We start from the raw sequence: 25,856 nt of genomic DNA on the forward strand, positions 1-25,856 counted from the left end.
GGAGCGAGGGTATTTGCCTGCAGGGTGGGATGACCCTGAGCTCAAGCCAGGGGACTCCAGCCTGCAGACCGTGTGGGCAGATGCCATGGTGTGGAGACGGGTGAGACCAGGATCAGAGACAGTAAGGTGACCCTACAGTGCAGTGAAGTGGACTCATATATCCCAGGGCTCGTCCACCTCCACACTGGATTCCCAAGTGGCTTATTGTCTTCTCTGGGCAGTCAGTGCGTCAGAAGTGCTAAGACCCTGAGGACTCAAGCCCCTGCCCTTTGACCACTTCTAGCCCCACCCTCTTTCCCTTGAAGAAGGAAGCCAGGCAAGAGAGCAGAGGCCCAGGGCAGGGGAGTGAAAGGGCCAATTTAATGAGAAACTACAAACTGAGAGCAGCCATGATTCACAGTGACAGGAGGCCATGCAGTGGCAGTGCGAGACGAGGAGAGGGGCGGTGGGTACAGCGGTCCACGTGATCAAGTTCACAGACAAACCAGGAAATACAGTGTGGGCTCAGGCCCAGGGCAGGTGTCCACCAGGGCACTTCCACCACGTGTGGCTGCTCCTTCCTCATCCCCAGCCTGTCCCAGTCCAGTGCCACAGCTGCTCCTGCTGCAGTACCTGCTGCTGAAACAAGCACAGTGACAGCAAGTCAGCCAGGAGAAGGGGCCCAGCGTTTACTGGGAAGAGGATCCATGAACACACTGCAAATCTGAGCGTGTTTGCAAAGCGGTCCCCGTCCCCTCCAGTCCTGGCCGGGCTACGCCAGCCCCTGGGCAAAGGTCTTGCCCACACACAGCAAGGATGGCAGATGGGCTAGGCTCCTGGGTGTTCCTTCTGGCACGAGCAAAGATGGGTTTGTGGAGGGGTGGCCAGAAAGGGAGCTGGGCAGGGGCCAGAGGCAAGTCCCTTCTTGGCAAGCGGGAGCCATAACTGCTTACCCCATTACCTGCAGGTGTGCTAACCTCTCTACCTTGCCCCAGGTGACTCCTGGGCACTTGGAAAAGGTGTTGAGTTTCTAAGTTCTGAGGGCCAGAGTCATTCCTTCTAATACTCATGCCCACTTCTGGCACCCCAAAACAGAGCCAGGCCTTATGTCCCTGTCCTGCTTGGGTCCACTCCCCCACTCTCGGCCCAGCAGATCAGAAATAACCGTGGCTACAGATACAGCCCCAGTGCAGGCCCCAGTTCTGCTCTGGCTGCTTTTGGTCCCAGGGAGAGTCAGGACCAAATCTATACTTTGTACAGAAGAGGAATGAGAGAGACCCCAGCAGGGAGACCGTGCGAGGAGACCCTTCCCAGTTTATCTTCCTCATCACAAACACCAAGCAAACCAGCAACATGCGGCTCAGTGCCATCCCCCTGCCACTCGCTGGCCCTTGGCCTTAAATCCAACAGAATTCTTGCCGAAGAGTCAGATGCTCAGGGAAGGGCAAGCCAAAAAGGACAGGACTTCCAGGGGACCGGTGGAACGGCTTCCATCCCCAAGTGGGAGCGGGGAAGCGAGTCACTGAGCAAGGGGAGCAGAAGCACAGGGGGCCAGACTGACAGCAGGGAGTCCAGTCCCGGCTCCGTTAGCACAGGCGCTTGTAGGTGTAGATGTAGGCTTTGCAGCTGGGGCACGTGTGCGTCACGTCCTTGAAATCGTTGATGAGGCAAGGGATCAAGCAGCAGCCCAGATCACACCTGAATCAGAGACCGGGAAGGCACGGAGGTCAGAGGAGAAGGCACTGAGGGCACCGAGGGCACCCAAGCTTACTCCAGCCCCTACCCTCTAGGCGCCCACACCACCTACCCCATGAAGCAGCAGAAGAAGCCCAGCACGAAGTTCATCAGGCCAATCTCATAGGAGATCTTGGTGGTGATGGCCTGCTGGCAGTGGGGACATACCGTCTGTACAGGCGCACCTTCAAAGATCTCTCCCTGCAGCACCGTCACCGTGGTGGCGGCCCCTGAAGGAACTAGGACTGTGGCAGTGTGGCCCCCAGGGCCAGGATAGGGCCCTGGCGGATAGGGCCCTGGCGGATAGTAGCCCATGGGTGGGTGGGGGCCTGGAGGAGGGTAGAAACCTGAAATGGCACAGAAAACAGAACAAAGACATGGCTGGCTTGCCACCTGCCCCACGTGAGAGGTAAGCACAAGGCCCCAAGGACCCCAGGACACAAAATGAGGCCTCAGGGACCAGGTCCTGGGCCAAGGTGACCATGACAGTCTCCCAGCCCTTCCTGGTCCCGACCCTGTGAGCACCAGGACAGAGCAGCTACTTGGTCCAGCCAGACATGGCAGAGCTGGGAGAAGGCCTCATCTCTCCTTGGTCTCCACCTCACGTGTGTGCTCCCTGCCTCTGGCACAAAGGGGACGGGGCGCTGTGTCCCACAGGAGGGAAAGCCTTGCCGCACACCAGCCCAAGCCCCTCTCGCACACAGGGCTCTCCTTCCCACCAGCGTCAGATCCTGCACTGAAATACCTGGGGCCGCCTGTGCAAGAGCCCTGGTACTTTCTCCAGCCTGAGGAGTCCTTCTGGAGAACTGCTGGGTGAGCAGGAGCCCAGACCTCCACCAGACTCCACACCCTGGCAGGGAGAGGCCCCTGCAGCACCCATGAGTCAGTACCTCTCACAGGCCCGAGGAGCCTTCCCAGGAGCTAACCCTACCCCCAGCAGGAACCAGGGCTCACATGGTTTGCCCACAATACCTGCACAGCAGCGCCTTGCTCTAGGACACTTGTGCCCCACCCCCAACTGTCCACACCGAGAGGCACCCCCCCCCCCCTTACTAGAGAACACACGGCAGGCAGACCACCTGCCTACACCAAAGGGTGGACGGCAGCCCAGATAACACACTGGGTGCTGGGCAGGGCAGACCCTGTGCTCCCCTATCCTACTTACCTGGAGGCATGTACGTGCCGTCTGCATTCATGTGCGGGGGGATGAAGCCGGGCTGAGGCATCGCGTGACCTGGTGGCTCATAGGGTGGGGGACCGATGTCTGCGGGGGGCATCGACATGCCTGGTGGGGGCTGCATCACAGCTGGGGAGGTGCGGCCTGGACAGAGAAGGGCAGGAAGAGGAAGCTCAGAGGGCAGTGGCTGCAGAGTCAGGCACCAGCTTCTAGGAGCTGGGACCCTCAGGGGCACTGAGCCCTACCTGGGGTAGGTGGGGCTCCACTCTTCTCCTCCAGAAGGGGGGCCGTGGGGCCTCCAGGATAAGGAGGGGGTGGCTCGTTGGACATCTCTGCTGCTTCTCCTGGGCCTGGAACAAAAACCCAGACGTGAACCAAGCTCCCAGCCTCTGCATGCTGGTCAGGCATCGTCCTGTGACCGCCCTCGGAGCCCAAGCACACAGCCTCCCGTGAGTGCTCCCACAGGTGTGCCCTGCCCTTGCAGCTCGAGTCTATTTTACTCCTCCACGTAAATCTCCGTGCTCTGGGTGGGGACAGGGCTTATGGACTAGGACTAATTCCTTCAGGAAAGGGGTTTGGAGTCAGTGGGCTCCCTCTAGGCCCTGGAGATGCCCCACCATTGCCAAGGATATGCCAGGCCCAAAGCCACCATCCTGCACCATCACCCATGCTCCTGCATCTGAGCCAGAGGGCAAAGGTGCCCTGTGAGGGCAGAACATGGTAAGGCAGACCCTCCCTCCCTCCCTCCCTCACGGCAGCAGGCTGCCTCCGTGCCGGAGCACTGCGTGGCTTGCCTGTGGGAGAGGATCTGGGAGACTTGTTACCTCGAATCCCAGGCACTCAGAAGGGGAAGCAGGAGAGGCTCCTTCCACTGCCACGCAGACACGCAGGCCTCTGGGGAGCTGTTGGGGGGTGGGCGGGGGAGAACAGGCAGGTCTCAGCCACACCCCCTCCCCCATTCGGGGCTGGTTCCGCCCCTCCCAGCACAGCACCCTCCCACTTGCCCACCCACTCAGGTCCCCTTCCTCTCCGCTGCTGGTCCCAAGTCCCTCCCCAGCAGGCTCAGACTGGCCCCCACAGACCCACAGCCACTGCAGGAAGAAATGAGAACAGGCGTCTCCCTACTCCCCAGCTCTCACAGCCGCTGTGCATGCGGCACAGAGGCCCTTGTGCTTGTTGAGGACGGGTAGGAAAGAAGATGCAGAGTCAAACATTTCCCTCACTTCTTTCCCTCCCAAGGCTCCCTGAGCACCTGCTGCTGGGCCCTGGGGAGAAACGGGAAACCTGGGGCCTTCCTGCCCTGGGTTGGCATCCTGTCTCCTTCAGCAAGGCCCCTCCTTTTCACTGTGCCCAGCATAGAAGGCTAGAAATTAGCATTTTGAAGTAGGCCTTCATGTTTTTTTAAGTGAAATAAAATAATAGGAACTAACTCTAAACAGGACAGAGACATGCAGTGAAACCATCTCTGTCCTAGAGGCCCACAAGTGAAGTTCAGAGCCACATGGGGATGAAGGGCCCCAGACGACCCTACAGGGGCAGAGGGAGCCTGGAGCCTCGTTAAATTTCACACATCAGTGGCAGGGCCTGAGAGACCAAGTCGAAGCAGCAAAAGAAATAAAATGGATATCAGTAAAATTAAAAGCTTGGGTTTCAAGGGCACCACCAAGAAAGTGGAGAGACTGCACACGGCACAGATTTTTACACATCCTTACCTGCTAGAGAACTTGTATTTACAATATCTATATAAAGAACTCTAACTCATTAACAAAAAAACCCAATTAAAAAGTGGCAAAGGATCTGAATACACATTTCTCCAAAGATAAAAACAAATGTTCAATGAGTACATGAGAAGCTGAACACCTAGCCAAAAGGAAATGCAAGTCAAAACCACAATGAGGTACCATTTCTTGTTACCACAACGAGAAAGTAACAAGTATTATGTAGAGAAACTGGAACCCCCACACTGCTGGGGGTGGGGCACACGAAAGCACAGCACCTTTACACTGCCTGGTGGTTCTTCAAAAGGTTAATACAGTTAATTACCACATGACCCAGGTGATTCCCCTCCCAGGTGTGTATACAGGAGAACGGGGAAAACACACAGAAACTTGTACACAAATGTTCACAGCAGCATTCTTCATAGTAGCCAAAAAACGTACGCAACTGACAGCATCCAACCACTGATAGGTCGATAGCCCAACTGTACATGTGCTGATGTGTGCCCACAGTGGAATGCTACAGCCTGGATGAACCTGGAAAACAGGCCGCTCAGTGAAAGAGACCGGACACAAAAGGCTACATACGGTGTGATTCCTCACATCCAGAACCGGCCAATCCAGACACAAGAATCATATTCATGGGTGTCAGGGCTTAGGAGGTGGGGGTGGGCAGAGAGTGATGAATACGGAGTTTCCTTTTGGTTTCCTTGCCAACACTGGTAGTAATGATGGTTGCAAAACATATTAAAAACCAGTGAATTGGGGCGCCTGGGTAGCTCAGTCGGTTAAGCCTGACTCTGGATTTCAGCTCAGATCATGATCTCACAGTTCTAGAGTTCAAGCCCCTATCAGGCTCCACACTGACAATGCAGAGCCTGCTTAGGGTTATTTCTCTCTCCCTCTCTCTACCCCTCCCCAGCTCAAGCTTGTGCTCTCTCAAAATAAAGAAAATTTTAAAAATACAAGAGTGAAGCTCACACATTAAATGGGGAAATCATATATTTGATTATGTCAATAAAACATTAAAAAAAAATTGCCCGATCTCACGCAGCCAGTCTCTCTGTATATCCCTGCCTGTCTTATGCAGTCACCCATATTTTTATATAGTTGCTGGTGTGACGGTTTTAATATGTGTCACGTGTATTTTCTCCATCTTACAAGACACCACGACCATCAATTTTAATATTCCCTAAAATGGGCCCATCACGGTTTACCAACCCTTATTAAGGCATTTAGAAGGCTTCTTGTTATTTTCAGAAAAAAAAAAAAAAAAAAGAGAGCGAGACAGAAAACCTTTGGCTAACACTCTTTCATTTTCTTGGGTTATTTCCTTTGGTCAAACCTGTCAGAAGTTAAATTATTAGGTCCAAGGGTATGGCCACTTTGTGCTTTTTGGGAAGGATGATGGCAACTTACAGTACAAACTTTGGATACTACTGTTAATTGCTAATTTGTAATGTTAAAATGACAACTTGGTTACTTACTTCTTTGACCACTATGAAGCAGAACATCTCCCAAGAGTTTATATATTATGACCTGTTCTTTTGAGTTGCTACTTTTTTTTTTTTAATTTTTTTTTTTAACATTTATTTATTTTTGAGACAGAGAGAGAGCATGAACAGGGGAGGGTCAGAGAAAGAGGGAGACACAGAATCTGAAACAGGCTCCAGGCTCTGAGCTGTCAGCACAGAGCCTGATGCGGGGCTCGAATCCACAGGCTGTGAGATCATGACCTGAGCCGAAGTCGGACGCTCAACCGACTGAGCTACCCAGGAGCCCCACTGAGTTGCTACTTCTAATAATCCTTTAAAGACATGGAAACCAAGAAATGATGGGGACTTATCCAAGGTCATGTGGCATATAAGAGGAGGAGGAGACTTATCTGAGGTCACATGGCATATAAGAGGTAGAGTCGAGTCTAGGACCATGGCACGACTCTCCCACCAACCAACCGTGCCTGCAGGAGAATTTCAATAGTGCACAGTCAAGAAAGGGAGGCCACAGAGTCTCTAAAGGGCATCACACGAGGTCCGCTTAGGCAGGACTGGAATGTGTGTGCTGGGCCTGGGGATCCTTACCAGCCCACCAGGCGCCCTCCCGATGGCAGGAAAAGGCAGCTTTCCTTAAGAGACTTGACTTGCGTCGGCGGAACACTCTGTATTACACTAAGTCTCTCTGATATGGGCCAATACCTGCCTTAAACTCCTATCCTACAACCATCTGGGATGCCCCTGAGGTGGCACCACTGTCTATCTCCAGGTCCCAGCTCACCAGGGACCCAGCCAGGAAGAAGAGCTTCTCGGGTGCTGGGAGAGAGGAACCAGTCTGGGTCTTCCAGGCACCCCCGTGTCCCGGGGCCACATGCACACTTGTGCCACCTCTGAAGACACAAGAGTGGCCTGCCTTTTCACCGTCTAGATCTAATTCCATGGTTTCTGAGAGCACGAGATTCTGCTTCTGGAATTCCACCGTCATAATGATGGCACGAGCCCGCCACACAGGGCAAGGCCCTCCCCTGGTACCCACCCGACTGAGTCAACTGCTGTTCCTAGAGCAGGCACAGCTGCCAGCCACATGGACACCTGCAGTGTGCACAGGGACACTGCCACTTGGGCCACAGACCATACCACCACCTGCCTCCATGCCTCCCTTGCACAGCAGGGCTCTATTGCTCCCCTGTCTCACCCCTACTCCCTCCCCTCCCCTCTACATCCAAACCGAACCATCCTCCAGCTGCCTTCTGGAACTGTGACCTGTGGCAGAGACTGGGGTAGGCCCCTTCGGTATGGAAAAAGGTTTCTGAAAAACGGATCATCAACTTTTCTGGAATTCAATCTCCACCCCCCAGCACCTCCCAATATAAAACCAATGTGCATGCCACAAAACTGCATCATGTGAGGTGTAATAAAAACTGTAAGACTGCTATGATCTTAAAAAAAAAAAACCAACCCACATGTCCAAAAGCACAACAGTTTTCCAATAAAAATGCACACTGCTCAAATTAAGCTACAAATGCAAACGTGTAATCTGAGATCACACCCTGGTCGGAGCATGTATCACCAGAGGCTAGGGAAGGCCGCCAGACCCTGTCCCCGTCGGTTTGCAGTTCCCAACAGAAGAGGGGGGTCTGGGGGCCAGGGGTCCTGGGAGCTCAGTGAAGTCAACATGCAGTCCTGGAAACCCAAGACTGGCCTCTCAGTCTCCCAGTTCGGTCCCCAGCAGTGCACGGGTGTGAGGGCAGAGAGACGGGGCACCCAGGACACCAGGACTCCATACGGGAGCAGAGGTGCCCTCCGTGAGCCAAAGCACATCACACAAGAAGGGTGATTCTTTTTGTTGTTAAGTTTGTTTATCTGAGACAGAGCGAGTGAGCAGGGGAGAGGCAGAGAGGAAGAGAGAGACTCCCAAGCAGGCTCTGTGCTGTCAGCGTGGAGCCAGATGCGGAGCTCAATCTCACAAACTGTGAGATCATGACCTGAGCTGAAACCAAGAGTCAGACGCTTAACCAACTGAGCCACCTAGGTGCCCCCCAAAAAGGACAATTCTTAAACGAAGTGGTCATGTCACAGAGTCACAGTGCAGGCACCCCAGTCAGGGGCACGCCCCATGCAAGCTTCAAGGGCAGTGTACTCCAGGAACACAGACCCCCCCACACCTTGCACAACCTCAGAAGTCCAAGAGATGTTCCTGAGTGAGGACCTGGTGAGGCAGTCTCTGGACACTCCCGGGGTGCTTGCTACGGGTGCTAACCTGTCCCCCTCAGTCCCACGGGGCAGCCCTCCTAACACCCCCACCTTGAGAAAGTAAGCACGCTCCTGTCACACCTAGGGTCACACATCCTTACAATCACAGTGTCAGGTGTTTTCAATGGCTTCTCTTTAGCCTTCAGTTCCTGTTTCCCTGTTTTCCAGTGAAGGTCTAGGGACACTGAGGGATTTCCCACTTAGTCCTGGATGAAAGTGATGCCCCAGCCCCAACAGCTCCTACTTTACAAGCCAATGACCCTTGGGAAACAGAACTGCTTTCCAGAGGCTGAAACTAAGCAGGATCTGGAAATGTGTGCAGGGTGGAGGTTAGGTTACTGGTTGGCACCTGGTCACAGGAGCCTCGAGTCAAAATGACAGAGGACATCAGTGTCCCCTTGACTGCATTTTCAGGATTGAGGCTGCCCTGGAAGTAACAGTCCTGACCTTGGCTGGGGGAGGGAGGCAGCTTGGGCCAGGTGGCTCATGAATTAGAAGGCTCAAGACTCCTGAGAAGGTGCTGTGGACTGTAAGATACACCTTGTGCCTGCAGCACCCCCCGTGCTGTCCACTGTGATTCTTTGCACACTCATTTCCTTGAGATTGTCAAGAAAACCCTTAGAACGGAAAGGGCCATGGCCTGCCACAGGACAGTAAGGCCCTGGGGAGCTGAGGACAGATTCAGTAGAGTCCCAAAGGACGGGGGCGGTATGCCCAGGAGAGAGGTCCCGAGTGGTCGCTGGCAAGAGACGCATGGGCAGGCCTGCACGTGCTCCTTGGCCCACTGAGAGACAGGATGGGGCCACCTGAGGCCCAGCCTGGCCCCCACACCCACAATCAACATAGGCTAGGACCCACTGTGCATCCACGTAGAATGGAATTACTCAAGTCACCCTAAACTGAGATGAAAGCCACCTCCACGTCTGTCTGTCTGTGGACCTACGGCTGGCCTGTCTCTGCCGTGATCTCACTTTCCCAAGGGCAGCAGGTGCTAAGGCTTCTGGGGGGACGGCATGGATCTCCCGGGCACAGAGCCAGGCCCCTTCTGCAAAGCTGCCCACAGCTTCCCTCAGCCCCGTGGAGTCCTGAGTGCCACCTGCTGGACCAGCAGCCACTGGAGCCTGGCCCCACTTGGCACTCAGCGCAAGCCCACTGCAGAATACAAACTTCTGCCCTGCACCCCAAGGTGGGTTCCACCCTAAGCCGTACCACAGAGAATAATCAGGCCTAATGCCCATGGACAGGTTCTTGCTTCTCCTCTGATGAGCTGGAGGGGCCAAGTGAGGCTTCCCCAGGTGTGAGGAAAGAAATGATGTCCTGAGGTGCCTGCTAGGGGCTTTAGGCTGTGGGGCCATGAAACCAAGCAAAACTGTCTTACTGCCTCACCACCCCTGCTCCCACCCCACCAATCCCAGGCCCTGTCTGCATCCAACACAATACTTTAAGCAGATGAGGAACGGGATAGCTCCAAGGACAGGACACTGTTCCAATGTGGGGGCAGGAAGGCAAGAACCCAAGACCCCACCCCCTTCTCCCATTCACAGCACGGCAAGGATCTGCCTCATGTCAGTCACCGGTTAACGGGAAAACAGGGCATACATGGAGAGTGTGGAGGTCTGGAGTCAGCCCTGGCCTTGAAGCCGGTGGCCCTGAGCGAGTCACAGACCCTCTGTGAGCTTCGGTCTTCCTGGGACTAGAACCCCTGCCTCCTGACCAGGCTGCATGAACAGTGATAATGACACGTGCCTGGCAGACTCACTGTGCAGGGGAGCAGAGCCCTTTAGGGTCAAAACACACGTCTGCTGGGGGGAACAATAAGGCTCTGGAATCAGACAGCGGTGAAGGTGGCAGAGCTCTTTCAACATATTAAAGCCACTGAACTGGGCACTTTATCTTTATTTTAGAGACAGCCTGCAATCGGGGGAGAGTGGCAGAGGGAGAGAGAGCATCTTAAGCAGACTCCACGCTCAGCATGGAGCCTGACTTGAGGCGCGATCCCACGATCCTGGGATCATGACCTGAGCCGAAATCAAGAGCTGGACATTCAACCAACTGAGCCATCCAGGCACCCCAGACTGTTTACTTTAAAAGGGTGGATTGGATGGCATGTGAACTATAATTACATCCCCCAAAAGCAAAACCCACCCAGGTGTAGCTATCTGTCTCTGCGTGTGCACCGTTATAAACCAAAGAGACAGAGAAGAAACACCCAGACCAAGATCATCGTCTCTGGGGTTGAAGTCTGGCAGTCACGGTCAAGAGAGGTGAGACTTCTTTCATTACACACATGCGCAAGCACACACACATCTATTAAACAAAGAGGTATCTGTATTATTTGCTTGGCTAAAATCTTGAAAAGAATACACTTTTAGGACACAGCAGCAATGGGCAGCTTTGGTCCCTGGTGACACAGAGGAGGCATTCACCTCCTGGTGCACCGATTTCAGCTGCTTTCCTCTGTCCCCTCACATCACAGGGAGGAGTTACAAGCACAAGACCTCGGGGCCCTGGGAAATGCCTCTGAGCTCCACTGTGCTCCCAACTGTTCACCCTTTGCTGCAGAAGCTGCTGCTGATCCAAGGCGGGCTTCCCACGGGAGCTGGGTGGACCCGGGCCCAGGCCCACAGGACACACTCCTGCAGACCTGAACCATCCCCCCGCACACCGCCAAGAGCTACCCAGCCCTGCCCCCACAGGACCCCAGACCCAGGGCAGGGACAGAATGCCTGGTGCAAAGACCCATCTCTGCATGAGAGGGCTCTCCTGGAGGACGGAGGAGGGGCACAGGGGGAGGAGGCAGAGACACAGGCGGAGGACAGTGCCCAGAAGGAGGAATTTGTGGCCTCAGTCTCCCCAGGGGCCTGCAAGAGCAGTTCTCTAATGTTCTGAGTCTCGGGACTCCCTCACACTCAATTACTGAGGACTCCAAAAAGGTTTTGTTTTTGTGGTCTACCAATACTTGCCATACTAGAAATGAAAAATGAGGACTTTTTACAAGTATTTATTAATTCATTAAAAAACAATAAATACATTACATGTCAACATAAATAGTTAAAATAACTACCTTCGCAAACAACTACCTTCCTAAACAACTGTAATGAGACAACTGGCATTGTTTTACATGTCTGGAATCCTTTTTAATTTCTGGCCTACGAGAAGTCTGCTGGGTTCTCTTGTCTGCCTCTCCTTCCAGTCGGCTGTGCTATGTTGTTTTGGTTGAAGTACTAAAGAACATCCAGCTTCCCACAGATAAGTATCTGGAAATGGGAGGGGCATTTGAATAGTCCTTTCAGATCCGTAATTGTGGACATTCTTTCATACCACAGCCAAACCTGACAAGTGGTACCTTCTCAAAGGTTAGCTACAATATGGAATCTGAATCCTTAGGGAATTTTTCCCATGCCTGTTAACAATTCGTTCTTCTACTCTGCATTTCGAATGGCTCTTTTACACGTGCATGGCTTCTAACGGCACGCGTGGCTCATCTGGAAAACACGGAACCCCAATTACGTAGAGGTACAGCGCTGACACACCTTACGATACGTAGCATTCCCCACACCCAAACCACACCGTTAACACCTCCAATCTCATCAAAAGAGTCTGTAACTAATGGGAAACTGTCAAGCTCACAGTGGCAGATACAAGTTTCCCATAATTCTAACTTCCCCTTGAAAGTTCGTTTTATCATTGGCCACAAACAGAAGAACAAATTTATCACTGGCGACAATTCTAAAAACAGAGGGCAATTGTTTTCCTTGAAGTAGCGGGCTCACTGTTCATTTTGAAGAAAATGCCCACTAAATCTCCAAGCCTAGGTAACCATGGTTTGTATATCAGTCGTTCTTTTAAGGAAACGTGGAGCACCACGAAAAAGCTAGTTCAGCTCACAAGTCAAATGACTATACATGTGCTTCTTCCTGGGGCATCTATCATACTTGGTGTGTGCATTGATCTGTCACATGTTTCATCGTGTAGAATGTTAAAAAGATGTGTACTCGAGGGTCAGGATTATTTAATAAAATTAATCATTTTTACTGCTTTCTCTCGTAGGAGTTGTGGGTGTGGTGAACAGAATCCCAACAGCAGTCTGGTGTCCTCGCTGCTTTTGCACCACAAAAGCAAAGCCAGCACGCTGAGAAGGGCGATGCCACGTCTTAGCGTCACTGGATTTGTGACCGTCAGACTCCCGGAAGCCTCCAGGAGACCGCACGCATCACCGCTTGAGTACTGCTGGGCTAGGGGAGCCCGCAGACTGGAAGGGGGTCCACGGCCAAGGAGAGCTGGGAGAGCCGGAGTGGCCGAACCGGTGAGCCCGCCCCGCCCAGGGACGTGGGCTTTCCAGGAAGCATCTGACCAGCTCACACCAGCTGACCACTTTCCAGCTGTGTGACCTCACCGTGTCTCAGATTCCAGAGTTTGTAAATAGAGGAAAGCATGCCTACCTCGGGGGGTTGGAGCAAGGTTTAAGGTCAACGGTGTGTGCAGTAGCTCAGGACCTAGCACAGAACACCGAATAATGGCACCTATTATCATCGTTCACTCTGAACAACCTGCAACAGGCAAGAAAAGGAAACAGGCACCAAGGCCTCTGCCACGCAGCTCCTGCCCCTACAACTGTGGGGGTCCCGGTGTGTGCTCCCCACAGGATCCTGGGGTGACTCGGAATCTCTGCCACACAGCTCCTGCCCCTACAACTGCGGGGGTCCCGGTGTGTGCTCCCCACAGGATCCTGGGGTGTCTCAGAATCAAACCCCCTCTGAGTAGCTCAGTCCCGCAGAGTTCCTTGGTGACAGAGCCAAGTTGAGGCCACTTGCTCCGTGGGACTCCTGAAGAGATGCTATGTACGAGGTACCAGACGGCTGCTCCCAAAGGGCCCACCTTCACAGGCAGTGACGCCCCTGGAAAGGGTGCTCAGCCCGGACACTCTGGGCATCTGCCTGAAAGCCTGGGGCAGGGCGGCCGGGCGGCAGCAGCTGCGGGACCTTTCTGAAGGCGGGCTGGCCTGCGCACTGCCCCCCTCTGGAGGAACCACCTTCCCGGCAGCAGTGGCACTAGGAAGCCAGCTGGCCCCAGAGGGGCTCCTCTGTCCCCAGGATGCATGTTCCAGGTACCTGGCTTGGAGCAGGACTTTGGGATTTGTTGGGGAAACTCAGCTTTCCAAGTTGCCTGCAGCCTCCCACGGGCTGGACAGACGGGCACCCGCTGCCCAAGAAGGTTAGAGGCCCGGGGTACACAAGCCAAACACCCTCTCGGTGTCCAAGAGCCACCCAGAAAAGGGGGAAGGAGAGCCCGCTCTGCCCCCTGCTGAACCCCCTCACAGGAGGCCCAGCCCACACGTGAGTGCATCATCCCAACCTTACCTGCCCTCCCTGGAGGCTGTGTGAGAACTGAGACATGGATGTGGAGAAGCCACGGAAGGACCAGGCCAACGGGAGGTGTCACTGACTGGGGGACTTACTTGCCAGGGACGGTCACAGACTTCCGGGGCAACACCATGCACCGTTCTATTATCCCAAGCCCCCCGGGCTGGGCTTAACAGTCTGTGTGATCGCCACTTCACAGAGGTCCTTGCAGGGTGGGACGGTGCTTCTTCTGGGAGTAACCAACTGTCGGTTCACAACAGTAGTTGTATAGCATGCAGGAAGCGACAGCACAGTCCCTGCCTTCCAGAAGCTCACAATCGACCAGAGGAAGACAGGCATTAAATAACCACACCAAACGCCAAACCTAATTACAAAGTGTACAGTGTAGTCTAGGGGACTTTGAAAGCACAGAAAAACTGGACACGTTCTGGGGGTCAGGGAGTGGCTCTCCGAGCAAGCCAGGAGGAGGTGGAGTTAATGAGACCAGCAGGCCAAGGAGGGGATGGGAGCAGCGGCTGGACGGGGAGTGACGGGTGAAGGACAGAGGCCACACCGCTGTGGGTGGCCAGGTCCCAGCCTGGAGCCCGTTCAAGCTGCACGGCCACAGGGGGCTGCTCTGCTGGAGCACACAGACCGTGGACCCCCATAGGGGAGCTGCACCAACAGGCAGGGTCAAGGGCCGGGAAGCCCACAGCACCTCCACAGCAGCGCCCTGGCCTCTTCTTTACTGGCCTGTGATCCTAAATGGTGCCCCGCATCCCCAACCACTCAGTCTTCAGGAACAAAGATGTCAAGTTTCTTTCTCAACCAGCAATAAAGTTTTGAGAGCACAGGGTTCAATGGCATCCTGCCCACTATGACAGACTGTAGGACCTTGGACAAGTTACTGAATCTCTCTGAGCCTCAGTTTCCTTACGTGGACCACCACACTCCATTTTTATTCAGGGCAACAACGTCTTAGCTAAGATACTCCCAAGCCTTTTGTCCAGTCACCTGTGACCACATGACTACACTCTGGCCAGTGAGTCATAGAGTAGTGATGTAAGGACTGGCAGGAAGGTGCTAGAGGGGAGCCACCTTTCGTCCTCCTGCCCTCCTGTCCGCTGCCTGGAATATGGATGCAGCAGCTCCCAGAGCCATGCTTGACCACGAGGTGACCCTGGGCATGGAAGCCACACCAAAGACACGTGACGGTGCCCAGTCCGTGGAAGACCAGAGACACCAGAGACACCACGCAGGCACTGAGATTACCACTTCCAGTCTCTTCCGTGTGAGAAAGAAACAAACTTGCTTTAAGTTGGTTTCTTTGGGTTTCCAAGTAAATGCAGCCAGACCTAATTCCAGTAATCAAAGAGAAACAGAAGTGCTAGTTTTCCAGCAATTCTCATACTACAGTCGGAAATTACTCATGACTGGTAAATTTCAAGTTGATTATTCTCAAGGAAGGAATACAAGTGTCATTAAAAGTATACAGTGCTGGGGTGCCTGGGTGGCTCAGTCGGTTGAGCATCCGACTTTGGCTCAGGTCATGATCTCACAGTTGATGGGTTCAAACCCCACGTCTGGCTCTGTGCTGACAGTTCAGAGCCTGGAGCCTGCTGTGGATTCTGTGTCTCTCTCCCTCTCTCCCTCTCTGCCCCTCCCCTGCTCATGCTCTGTCTCTCTCTCTCTGTCTCTCAAAAATAAATAAATGTTAAAAAAATTAAAAAAAAAAAAAGTGTACAGTGCTAGGGGCACCTGAGTGGCTCTGTCAGTTAACCATCTGACTTGGGGTCAGGTCATGATGTCACAGTTCGTGGGTTCAAGCCCCGCGTCGGGCTCTGCGCTGACAGCTCAGACCCTGGAGCCCGCTTCAGACTCTGTGTCTCCCTCTCTCTCTGCCCCTCCCTGGCTCATGCGTGCGCTCGCTCGCTCTCTCTCAAAAAGTAAACATTAAAAATGCTTTAAAAGAAGGTACAGTGCTAGTTAGGCTGAAGGTATGTCGACAAGTGGTCCATAGATGAAAAGCTCCCATCGTGGACTTCCCATGGACTTGGCTTTCTCTAGCCTCCGCACAGGTTCACCAAGAAGGCCCTTGAGCTGCCAAGTTCTAGCCCCAGAGGGCCTGGGAAATCCTGCCTGTGGCCCATTTCCATTGTTCTTACCGATGGAGGCGGGATGAGAGACAATCCTTCCCTCAGATAGCATCGCTGGTGGCTGCGAACGACGTATTTTTACACGTGAATAGGGGCTTATCTGATGCCAGGGGAATTCTAAATATTCAAAACAAGCTAAAGACACGGAAAGGACCAGAAAGCAGATCTGGTTTTCCCATCTGCCTCTCTCATCCCACCCAGCCTGCACGCTCCTCCCTGATCACGATCACCGTGTCAAACAGCTAGTACATCAGCCCAGGCCAATGGCCCCACGAGCCATCACCGGTGCCCTTTCACAGGGAGGCCTGCGCCCTCAAGTCCCAGGTCGAGCTGAAAGGACAGAATCCTCACCCGGTGCCCGGGCACCACACCCCACACCAGCCGTCTGGTCCCCCAGCTTTCTCATGTGTAACATGGCAGCAGCAGCCCCTGCCCCCGCAGACGTGTGCAGAGGCATAAATGAGGCTGGGAGGAGCACACAGCTCAGAGCCTGTCACACGGTGCTCAACGCAAATTCTTGCTCATGTCACTTGTATTTATGGAGCCGCAAGCAGAGCATGAGAAGTCCACAATTAAAAGAGAGAAAATACACTGGTTGCTCTTAGAAGCAAAATCAAAAGGCAGACAGATAGGACTCAAAGAATGGGTCTAAACTAAAAAGCAGTAAGATCTCCAGGAGCTGTGACGATGACAACGGTAATAACTGTACAATTTACATCATGCTGAATTCTTGTCAAAGCCTCAGCAAACCACTCTGAGTCCCCGAGTGTCAGGAGCACGTAGGCCACAGCAGAGCAGGTTAGTAGGGCTTGTCTGGAGGACAATTTTGCTACCTCTTCATTCTATTTGACTAATTCCATTTCAAAGCACTTGTCCTAGAGATAAGTGAACACGTAAGCAAAGAGTCACATGCAAAGTGTTTGTATGTATCAACATCTTGTGTTCCACCAAAGGGACTGGTTACCCACGTGGTTTATCCATACAGCATATTTTTCGCCCCAGAACATGATACAGACCCATTTCAGAGGTGGAAAGGTTGTCTTTTTTTTTTTTTAAGTTTTTAATGTTTATTTTTGAGAGAAAGAGAGAGGAAGACAGAGTATGAGCGGGGGAGGAGCAGAGAGAGAGGGAGACACAGAATCCAATGCGGGCTCCAGACTCTGAGCTGTCAGCACAGAGCAGAGCTCGAACCAAGAACTGTGAGATCATGACCTGAGCCGAAGTCGGATGCTTAACCAACTGAGCCACCCAGGAGCCCTGTGATTCTACTTTAAAGATATATATTTACATACAAATTACACACCAAATGTGAAGAATTGTTTTCTCTACGTAATAAGATTTTGGATCACTTGTTTATATACAAACACACATACTGAAAGTTTTACCTGTAGTTTCTAATTTTTCTAGGATGAGCGGCTCCTTTGACTGGTTCCTTCCCAAAAAGGCTCATAAATGTAGGCATATTCCTCCTCAATCCTGAAAGATACCTCCAATTGTAATCGAATTTTGCCTACAGGAAAAGCAATAGTCCAAGAAGCACACCCGAGGACTGTCGATTTCCCAGCTCTCCTCTCAGAAGCGGTGTGACGGTCTTCACGCTGGTCCCATAAGAGTCTGCTAGCAGGAGCCAGTTCTCTGGACCAGGGCACCTTGCGTCCTCCAGTAAAACTGAGGGTCCGGACCCGTAAGCTGGAACATAAAGGCTATCCAAGGGAGTTCTAACCTCAGAGACCCTGCCTGGGGAGCCAGCAGGTCACATGGCAGAGGAGGGCAGGAAGAAAAGCCCAATGGACGCATGTAAAACGGAGACGGACAAGGTTACTGGGCTCGCCTGAGGCCAGCAGCTGGGGCAGGCGCTGGTAGTGCAGGCCAGGCCTCTGACCTGTGGTCCAGCATCTCCTCCGCCTTCAAAGGTGCCCCCCAGCAGGATGGGCCTCCGGAGCCTGACAGAGGATGAGGAGGAAACGCAGACCAGAGGAGGAGGAGGATGGAACGGGGGTGGAAAACAGACAGAGCCACAGCCCCCAATGAATAAACCAGTCATCTGCACCTGTCGGACAGGCAGGGCTTGTGAACTAAAGGGCCAGCTAATTTTAGAAGCAGGAAGAATCTACAGAACCATTACTTAGACAACCATGAAGCCCTGAAAAGAAAGAATCCTTACCTCTGCCTGCACTGAGCTGACACAAAGCAGTCTTTGCATTGACTCCATTTTAATCAGTTATCTCAGATCAAGACATACCATTCTGATCCATGTAAAAGCACGAGGCCCTACGTGCAACCAAGCCACATGGCCACGACAGTCACGGCCACCCGGCTGTTAGAATCTTACTTCAGACACAAATGACTACAGCGTCGTTGCTGGCCCAGCAGGGGAGCTTAACTAGACCTTATCCAGGTCTCCCTGCCCAGGCAGTGAGGAAGTATTCGTACATCATTTACATCCTTCCTGTTCCAGGGCATTCTCCCAATTATCTTAAACAAAGCACAGCTGGGTGCAGAACAGGAGTTGCAACAACCTCACCAGTGCCAGTGTGACACGCTGCTAGAGGTCGTCTGGATGGCACCAAGTGAAAAAAAGCCAAAACCAGTCGACATGTTGCCGATGAGTAATTCTTCCTGGAGACCACTGCAATGGTTGGATGTTGTCAGAGACAAGCATCTGAGGAGCACACAGTAAGAAGCTATGTTGCAGGATCAATGGAAAAAGCTGAGAAACCAGAACAGTCCAGGGATACGCTCTCCAGTTGAAGCGTGCCAGTCAGGCGGGGCTGGCGTCCACGACGACATGATGTCCACAAAGGTGAAAGGGAAGAGTGGGAACAAAAGTGCTCCGCACGTGAGTGAGGAATACACCTAACCCGTATTTTGAATTACCTTACAAGAAATAGTATATGGAAGGTTAACGAAATTCCTATCACTGTCAACGGACATCTGGCCCAAAGAGTTTACTCATGCCACTTGGGACAGAAGAACTATTTTCGATCTTCTCCTTGGGAAAATGGGAGCTCACACTATATCTGGAGTTGCCTTATTTACGGCCATGTGCATACTTCTCTATGAGTCACACATCTAGAGACCACCTTTCAGGCGAGAAAGATCATCAGAGATCACAAAGTCCAGAGTCTCAGCTGACATTCGTTACTCTTCAAACATCACCTAAACACCCACCAGAGGCAGGGGGCAGTGCCGCAGCCAGTGACGGGCAAGGACAGGCAGCACCCACCCCCCCGGCTGCTCTCGGACTGCGAGCCGGCCCAGCTTCTCGGAGAGGGGTCCGGCCTCGTGCCCGACGTGCATTCAACGCACCGGTCTCAGCCCAGTCTCTTTTCTCACACGTACTCAAAAGTATGCTCCAGCGGATCCCACACTCCCACAGAGGGCTGCGCACACGGGAATGCCGCCATGAGTTTACAGGGATTTCACTCACCCAGAACTGAAAGAGAAAACAACTCAAGTGAGCTGACCAGTCCCCCCGCTTCTCCCTCAGTGAAGGCCGGGCTGGGGAGGACCAGAACGTGGGAGCCCGCGCGGCCTCGTCAGGAGCCCAGTTCCTGCAAGCCTCTGAGCTCACAGACAACTCAAGGCCTCTCCAGGGCAGGTGGACCATGAGGTGTCTGCTCCACCAGCCGACTTTAGAACCCAGCCACTGAATGTTCAGTTGGGAATTCAGCTCTGTATTCAACAATGTATTACCTGTACTTCACAGAGCACCAGGGCACACGCAGACCATGGTCCCTACACCTCAGGACTTTACCAGCCCTTACAAAGACAGGACAGCTGAAATGCAGACACACTATGCAACTTTCTTCAATACATAAACACCCAGCACACCTATAAGCCAGGCACTACCTACGCCCTGAAGATGGGGAAAGACCTGTCTTAACAGACCTTACATTTGGGGGGAGATAGAACACAGAAACAGGTAAAGATTACAGTTGTCAGACAGTGATGCATGCCATGGAGGCACACGGAGCAGGGAAGGAAGTGCTACAGGGATGCAATTTTAAACAGGGAGGGTTTCTCAGAGTGGGCAGCCCTCAGGCCAAAGATGGGACAGGCCACGTGCACAGCTGTGCAAAGAAGGTCCAAGCAAAGAGGGTTCAGTGCAGAGACCTGGAGTGTGCCCACACCACGCTGGGGGCTGGGGAGCGTGGGTGCCAGGAGAGTGGGAGGAGCTGAGGGCAGAGAGACCGGCCCTCGGGGGGAGGCAGGCCAGGTCCTCAGGCAGCTAGCGGAAATCCACTTTTATTCCAAGTGAGATGGAGGGCTTGGGAAATCAGGTTGTACGTTTGTCCCACGGCTCTCTACTTCCTGCACGATGCCTGGTGTACTAATGTGGGTCCCCAAAGTCCTGACATCAACAGGGGGCTGCTAGAGGTTGGGAACCCTTAGCACTCAGCCCCCACCTCTAGGAGGCATGCCTTCTTTTTGGCCAGTTTGAGTGGGGCCACAGAGAATTGGGACAGGCAAAGCAGGTAAATGCACACAGAAATACACATAACCACAGCTTGTCTACACAGGACAGAAACTGAGGCCTGAGCCTCAGACAGCAGAGAATGCCCCAAGAGTCCAAGAGGTGAGAAGGGGTCCGAGGGGGCCTTCCAGCCTGGAGCAGTGAGGAACTCTCCCAGGACCGGCAAGGGCCAGCGTTACCAGCACAGCTGTCACTATCTAAGTCTGTCTTTTCTTTCTTTCAAGGGACTTAGATTCTTGACTCCTTAATTCAGCCAACATTTCATGGGCCCCTCCATGGAGGTCACTCATCTTGTGGTCCCCGCCCTCAGGGAGCTGCACATCCTGCGACCAAGCTAGCTCACACTCAGGAAGAATTTGCAAAAGATACTGAGCAAAACCCAGATGAGAACCCAGGACAGCAGGTGCTCCAGGTGAGAAGGGGCTTCTGTGGGTCAGGGCACTGGAGAGGCTTCAGGCCATGTGGGCCCTGCAGGAAGGAGGGTGGGGATTCCAGGCCTGGGACACCAGAGTCACCACGAGCAGAGGGGAAACAGAACACTAGGGTCAAGGGCTCAGCTTCCCCAGCAGAACCAGCAGCTCCCGGATAGCACAGACAGGGTCTGGGGCTAGTATCTCCAAGCTGGGAAGCACGTCAAATACTGGCCGCCTCGGTGGATAAGTAATGCAGCCTGGCTGGTACTCTGGGCAGGGGCTCTTCCCCATCCCATAGGCCCTATGTCATTAGCAGTGCCCCAGTCCCCAAGACGGATGTCTGAGAGGTGTTCCAGACTCTTTTCTGGCCCTGCTCTGGCAAGCCCTGCCAATGTCATGGTTCAGAAAGGTCTGAGATCCACTTTCTCACCTACTGGTCAAGGTCTAAGGGGGAAGAGTCTAGACCTGGCCCCATGTTCCCTGTCTCTCCACTGCACTCTACTGCAGCCACCCAGATTGCAATGCGCTCTTCTCCAAACAAAGCAAACCCCACCCCTATGCAAGGACCTTACCCAGAACCCTCCCTCAACCTCCACACACCTCCCCGGACCCCTTGCCTTCCCTGTGACTCCCTTCACACTTTACTCACCTCCCAACCAGAGCAACTGGGGGGGCTCTCCCACTTGGGTCCCCACAGGCCTTGCCCAGTCCCTGGCATGGGTATACAAAATAAGCGAGTCCGTGAGGGTTGAGGTCAGCCTAATCAGGTTTCCTGTGCTATTCCTGGCCCAAATGCCCACCACCCACAGCCACGGGGCCAGAACACAGCCGTAGCAGAGATAGAGTCCCTGATTTCCTGATGAAAGTGCCTTTGTTTATGGTCAAAAATCCAAAAGACCCCTTTTCTAGAGTCACAGGCAATGCCCTAGAGCACTTTTCACTATGAGGCGAGGACAGCCCATGTTCCCCTCAGCATCACCCCCTTCAGCCCTGCTGTGCCAGTATCTGGCCATCTTCCGAATCATTCCTCAGCTGTGAGACGCAACACAGGTGAGGACGCTGCCAGGTGGGCCCAAAGCAGGTACAAAGAGAACTCCCTGCAAACACAGCTGCATTCGCTGCTGCCTCCCCAGCCTCTAAGACCTTTGCCCTTAATACTGATTAGGACTGTGACAAGTTTCACTTCCTCCCGGAGGAACAGAGGGTTCGAATTCTCCCCAAACCCCACCCCGGACACACCGTCAGCCCTCTCTACCTCCTCTGCCTTCCCTGGCCTCTACTTCTCCTTCAAGGGAAAACAAAGACTTTGGAAAAGATGTGAATTCAGACTGAATCAACACTTATTGGACACATCATGTATCCAGCACATCCCCAGTTTTTACTGGACCTTCATGAGAACTCGTGGTAAGAATCAGTGGTGCTGGGGCTCCCAGTGGCCAGACCACAAAGGGGACACGAAGGGGCTCATAGTACCCATGGATAAGGAGCACCAAAATGACGATGACAAACGCTTTCTGGAAAATTGATCCGACATTCCCAAAAAACATCACAACCACTTCTATGGAAGCAATCAGGTCACTGGACTTCCTTACCCTGCACTGCATGGCTCTGTGCTGGTTTTAGTTCGTCTGCCATGAGGGGACACTAATCTTTTAGTGAGAACAGACACAGGTCTATCTCACCTGGGTGTTGCTTTTCACCTATCACAGATGTAGCAAGTGAGGTTCTGGGAGGGCAAATGCCCGGTCACACAGCTTGGAAGCGACAGAAGTGCCCCCGGCACGGTCTGCCGAGTCTAGACAGTACTGGCCCCAGAACCCCACCATTGTCACCAGAACCTGATGACTCACAGAGCAGGAGAGGTGCTTGGTCTGCAGGCTCAAGAGCAACCAGACCTGCCTCTCCCTGGGTGGGCTGCCCTCTCCGGGGAGAGGCTTTGCCACAGGCCCAGGCCCAGCGCCCCTCTCCTCTGCAGCACTGAATTGCAATGCAGTATTCCCATCTCCTGGGGAGACGTGCCTGGGAGTCCCGACTGCAAGGATGAGAAGCCGGAAGCCGTCTGTGGGGTTCTAGAAACTGGCACGCTCCCCCTCTGTACACTCCATTTCCAAGTCCCTTTGTGGAGGCATAATAAACCTCACGCCACCCCTGTGAGCCTGGCTCTCCTCTCTCCTCCCCACTGAGGGCCAACATTAGCTGCTGAGCTCCCCTTGCATGCTGCCTTCCCACCAGCGTGACCGCTTCCATTCATGTAAGGACACAGACATCAATATAAGGTGCCGTGACTCTAACCGCCACAGTCCCCTGTGTCCTACATGGATAAAAAGATGTGCATGCCCTTTGAATGGCGTTTCTGAAACTGGAGACAAATTTCCACAGGACTGGTCACTTCTCTCCCTCTCAGACAACCAGAAAGGATTAAGGGTTGGTGTTTGTGGCTACAGAACAAAGTACTCAGCCCAGGGGACTCAAAGCTTGTCAACTGGGCTATGCAGCGCTGTTCCCTTGGAGCTTTAGAAAATACACCAAACAGGCAGGCTCAAACCAAGCAAGCTTACTCTGTGAAGAGCAGAGACAGAATATTCAGGCTGACAACCTATCACTATGGCTGGCATGATATGCCGGAGCAATCTATTAGGATACATTTCATTCGTGGCCCCTCAAAACAGTTTTGGTCCCTGACATATTACCCTACATCCCACACTCCATGTTTCTGTTCTTAGTGATTTTGGAGCCATGGGCCGCTGTTTTCCAAGTCTTTGTAAGAGCACGTGTAAAGTTCTTTCCTGGTTCCACAGGCCCATCCTATGGAAAAACCTCGAAACTCCTTCAGCTCCTCAGGGGTGGGAGACAGAGAGATAAACCTTCAACACCCAGGGCTTCTGTTAGTTAAAAAACAACATGCAAGATTCTACGACTCTATTATATATGTGTTTAACTATTTGGGAGGGACACAGACTGATGTCCACACTGACTTTGATATACATAAACACACAAGGTGGCCTGTTGGTTAGATTTGTGATAAAATCCAATAAAATATTCTAAATTTTAGGTGGTGGCCTATGGGCATTCAGCGTAAAGTTCTCCCAACTTTTAGGTATCTTTCAAAATCTTCATAATTAAATGTGGGAATTGAGGGCAAGGCAGAGCTGGCACACCTCCTCCCACCCAACTCCTAAGTCAGCCTGGAGATAAGAAACAAAGTGCCAAGGAGAGAGATCACACTTATCCTGGCACTGGCCGCCTTGCAGGAGGGACCAGGTTACATACAAACCGGGTATAAATGCTCTGCCCCAGGACCTCCGTCCTTCACTTTGATAAAGCTTCTCAACCCCAAATGTGACTGAGAATTAGCTGGGGAGCTTATTAAACAGTCCTGGGCACATCCCATAACTGCTGAATCAGAACCCGGGGGAGGGGGGGCTGCCCCCAGGAACCAACCCTTTTAACAAAGGCCCTGCCCTGGTGATTCTGAGGCAGAGGATCTCAAACCCACACAGGAGAAACTCAGAGTCGCTAGCTCCTTACCTGACACCTGTTGAGAAGCCTCCTGGGAACATTTAGAGGAAAACAGAAACGCACACCCACGAACGAGTGCCCAAAGCCGGGCTAGAAAAAGCTGCGAGAGTTCAACTACACCGAGGTCCTCGACGGCACGAAGCCGGGCTCAAAGCCAGGCCAGGTCACTGCCTCCGGCCGGGCGCGGACGCGGAGACCTACAGACGTCGGCGAGCGGGGACGGGCGGGGGAGGGAGAGGCGCGCGGGCCCCTCGGGCCTGCCAAGGTCACCGAGGAGCTCAGCAGGGGCTTCCGTCACAAGGACCCTGCCCCCGACCCCCTTTCCTCGAGGACACAGCCGCCGCGGAGAGCCGGAGACGGTATTTCCCCGACCTTCCCTACAGGGGATGTGCGAGAGGTGATGAGCGAGCAGGACCCCGAAGAGCGGGCCGGCAGCCCCCAGGGCACCGGGCCCCGGCGCCCGCCCGGGCCTGGCGAAGCTGGAACCACAGCCCCGCGGGGAGCCGGCCAACCCAGCGACGGTGCGACGTCAAAACCCCGAGGGCCGCTCTAGATCGCATCAGCTCCCGCTGCGCCGCCCCCGGGGACCCTTTACCTCGGGAGGCCGGGCGCCCGAGGCCGAGCGAACGCCGAAACAGGCCGGGGTCCAGGCGCTGGGAGGACGAGACCCTCAGCCCCGCGGGGCTTTGCGCGCACGCCGCCCCCCGCCCGCCCAAAGGTCTCTGGGAGATGTAGTCCGTCTGTGCGCCTGAGGCGCGCTCCGCGGGCCGGGGAGACCACAGTGCCCGACATGCACCGCGCAGGCGCCGCAGGCGGGGGCTGGGGGCTCCGCGGTCCGAGGTCATCCCCCCTCCCCCCGGGGGCCGCAAGCGCCGAGCCCTGCTCCTGGGGGAGGCTCCCTGGGAAGCTGTCTCCAGTAGCCGAGGCGACTCACCGACCCCGCGGCACCCGCTGCGGCCGCAGCAGCAGGAACGGCCACCTCCGCAGCTCGCCGTCGCGCGTCTGTCAGAAGGAGGCGGGTAGGCTTTGGAGCAGGGCGTCACGGTGAGAGGCGGAGCCATGAGGTCAGCGCGGGGGCGGGGCTTCTGGCAACACGTGACGATCCCTGGTGAAGTCAGGGTGAGCAGAGGCGCTTCGGCGAAGGCTGGACACGTGGGAGGGCCGGGGTAGATGTGTCCAGCGAAAGAGGAGCCGGAAGCTAAGGGAAGGACCCAATTAGCGCTCCCTCCCACCTTCCGGGCACCAGGGCATCCGTCCAAGCAAGGTGCACCTTCCTTCCATTATTTAGTCAACAAATGCTTATTGAGAGGAGGTGCTGTGAGTTCTGCAAATGTGCGCAGAATGGGAGAAGCTTTAGATGCCTGGGGTGGAGGGGCCAAGCTGAGGTCAGTTAAGGCAACATTCTGCCCTATTTTAGCTCTCATACCGTGAAGCCGTGTCTTTGTGTATGTTTAGTACCACGTCTTTTGCCTTCTTGCGCTTTTTGTTGATTTTCCTGTTTAAAATGGTGTCTGAGCATAGCCCCAAAGCACTGTCCAGTGTTCCTAAGCACAGAAAGGCTGTGATGTGCCTTCAGGAGAAAATACCTGTGTTAGAAA

At 53.8% G+C, this 25,856-nt stretch overlaps 2 protein-coding genes across 6 annotated transcripts in view; one reads left to right on the forward strand and one right to left on the reverse strand.

Annotated features, from left to right (window-relative positions):
• Positions 1 to 337: 337 nt before the first annotated feature.
• Positions 338 to 25,303, reverse strand: CDIP1 (cell death inducing p53 target 1). 4 transcript variants are annotated; one of them, XM_019468471.2, is made up of 6 exons: positions 25,193 to 25,303; positions 3,715 to 3,792; positions 3,136 to 3,240; positions 2,879 to 3,034; positions 1,787 to 2,060; positions 338 to 1,677 (listed from the first exon to the last, which is right to left on the reverse strand). In XM_019468471.2, exons 3-6 carry the CDS (start codon positions 3,218 to 3,220, stop codon positions 1,566 to 1,568), a joined length of 627 nt encoding a protein of 208 aa, XP_019324016.1. In that variant the 5' UTR covers positions 3,221 to 3,240; positions 3,715 to 3,792; positions 25,193 to 25,303; the 3' UTR covers positions 338 to 1,565. The 4 variants fall into 4 exon arrangements, with proteins under 4 accessions (XP_019324016.1, XP_019324017.1, XP_019324019.1 ...); XM_019468472.2 differs by lacking the exon at positions 25,193 to 25,303 and adding an exon at positions 24,854 to 24,965; XM_019468474.2 differs by lacking the exon at positions 25,193 to 25,303 and adding an exon at positions 24,268 to 24,381.
• The window catches only part of CUNH16orf96 (chromosome unknown C16orf96 homolog), a 52,359-nt gene continuing 51,692 nt past the window's right edge, over positions 25,190 to 25,856 (forward strand). The window contains exon 1 of one of the 2 annotated variants that reach the window (XM_053894053.1): positions 25,190 to 25,277. The gene's annotated coding sequence lies outside the window, so the exon portion shown is untranslated. Of the gene's footprint in view, positions 25,303 to 25,856 lie in introns of both variants that reach the window. The other variant, XM_053894052.1, reaches the window with a different exon arrangement.

The sequence above is a fragment of the Panthera pardus genome, unplaced genomic scaffold, assembly GCF_024362965.1.
Source record: "Panthera pardus isolate Hobbes unplaced genomic scaffold, ASM2436296v1 HiC_scaffold_4, whole genome shotgun sequence".
NCBI lineage: Eukaryota > Metazoa > Chordata > Mammalia > Carnivora > Felidae > Panthera > Panthera pardus.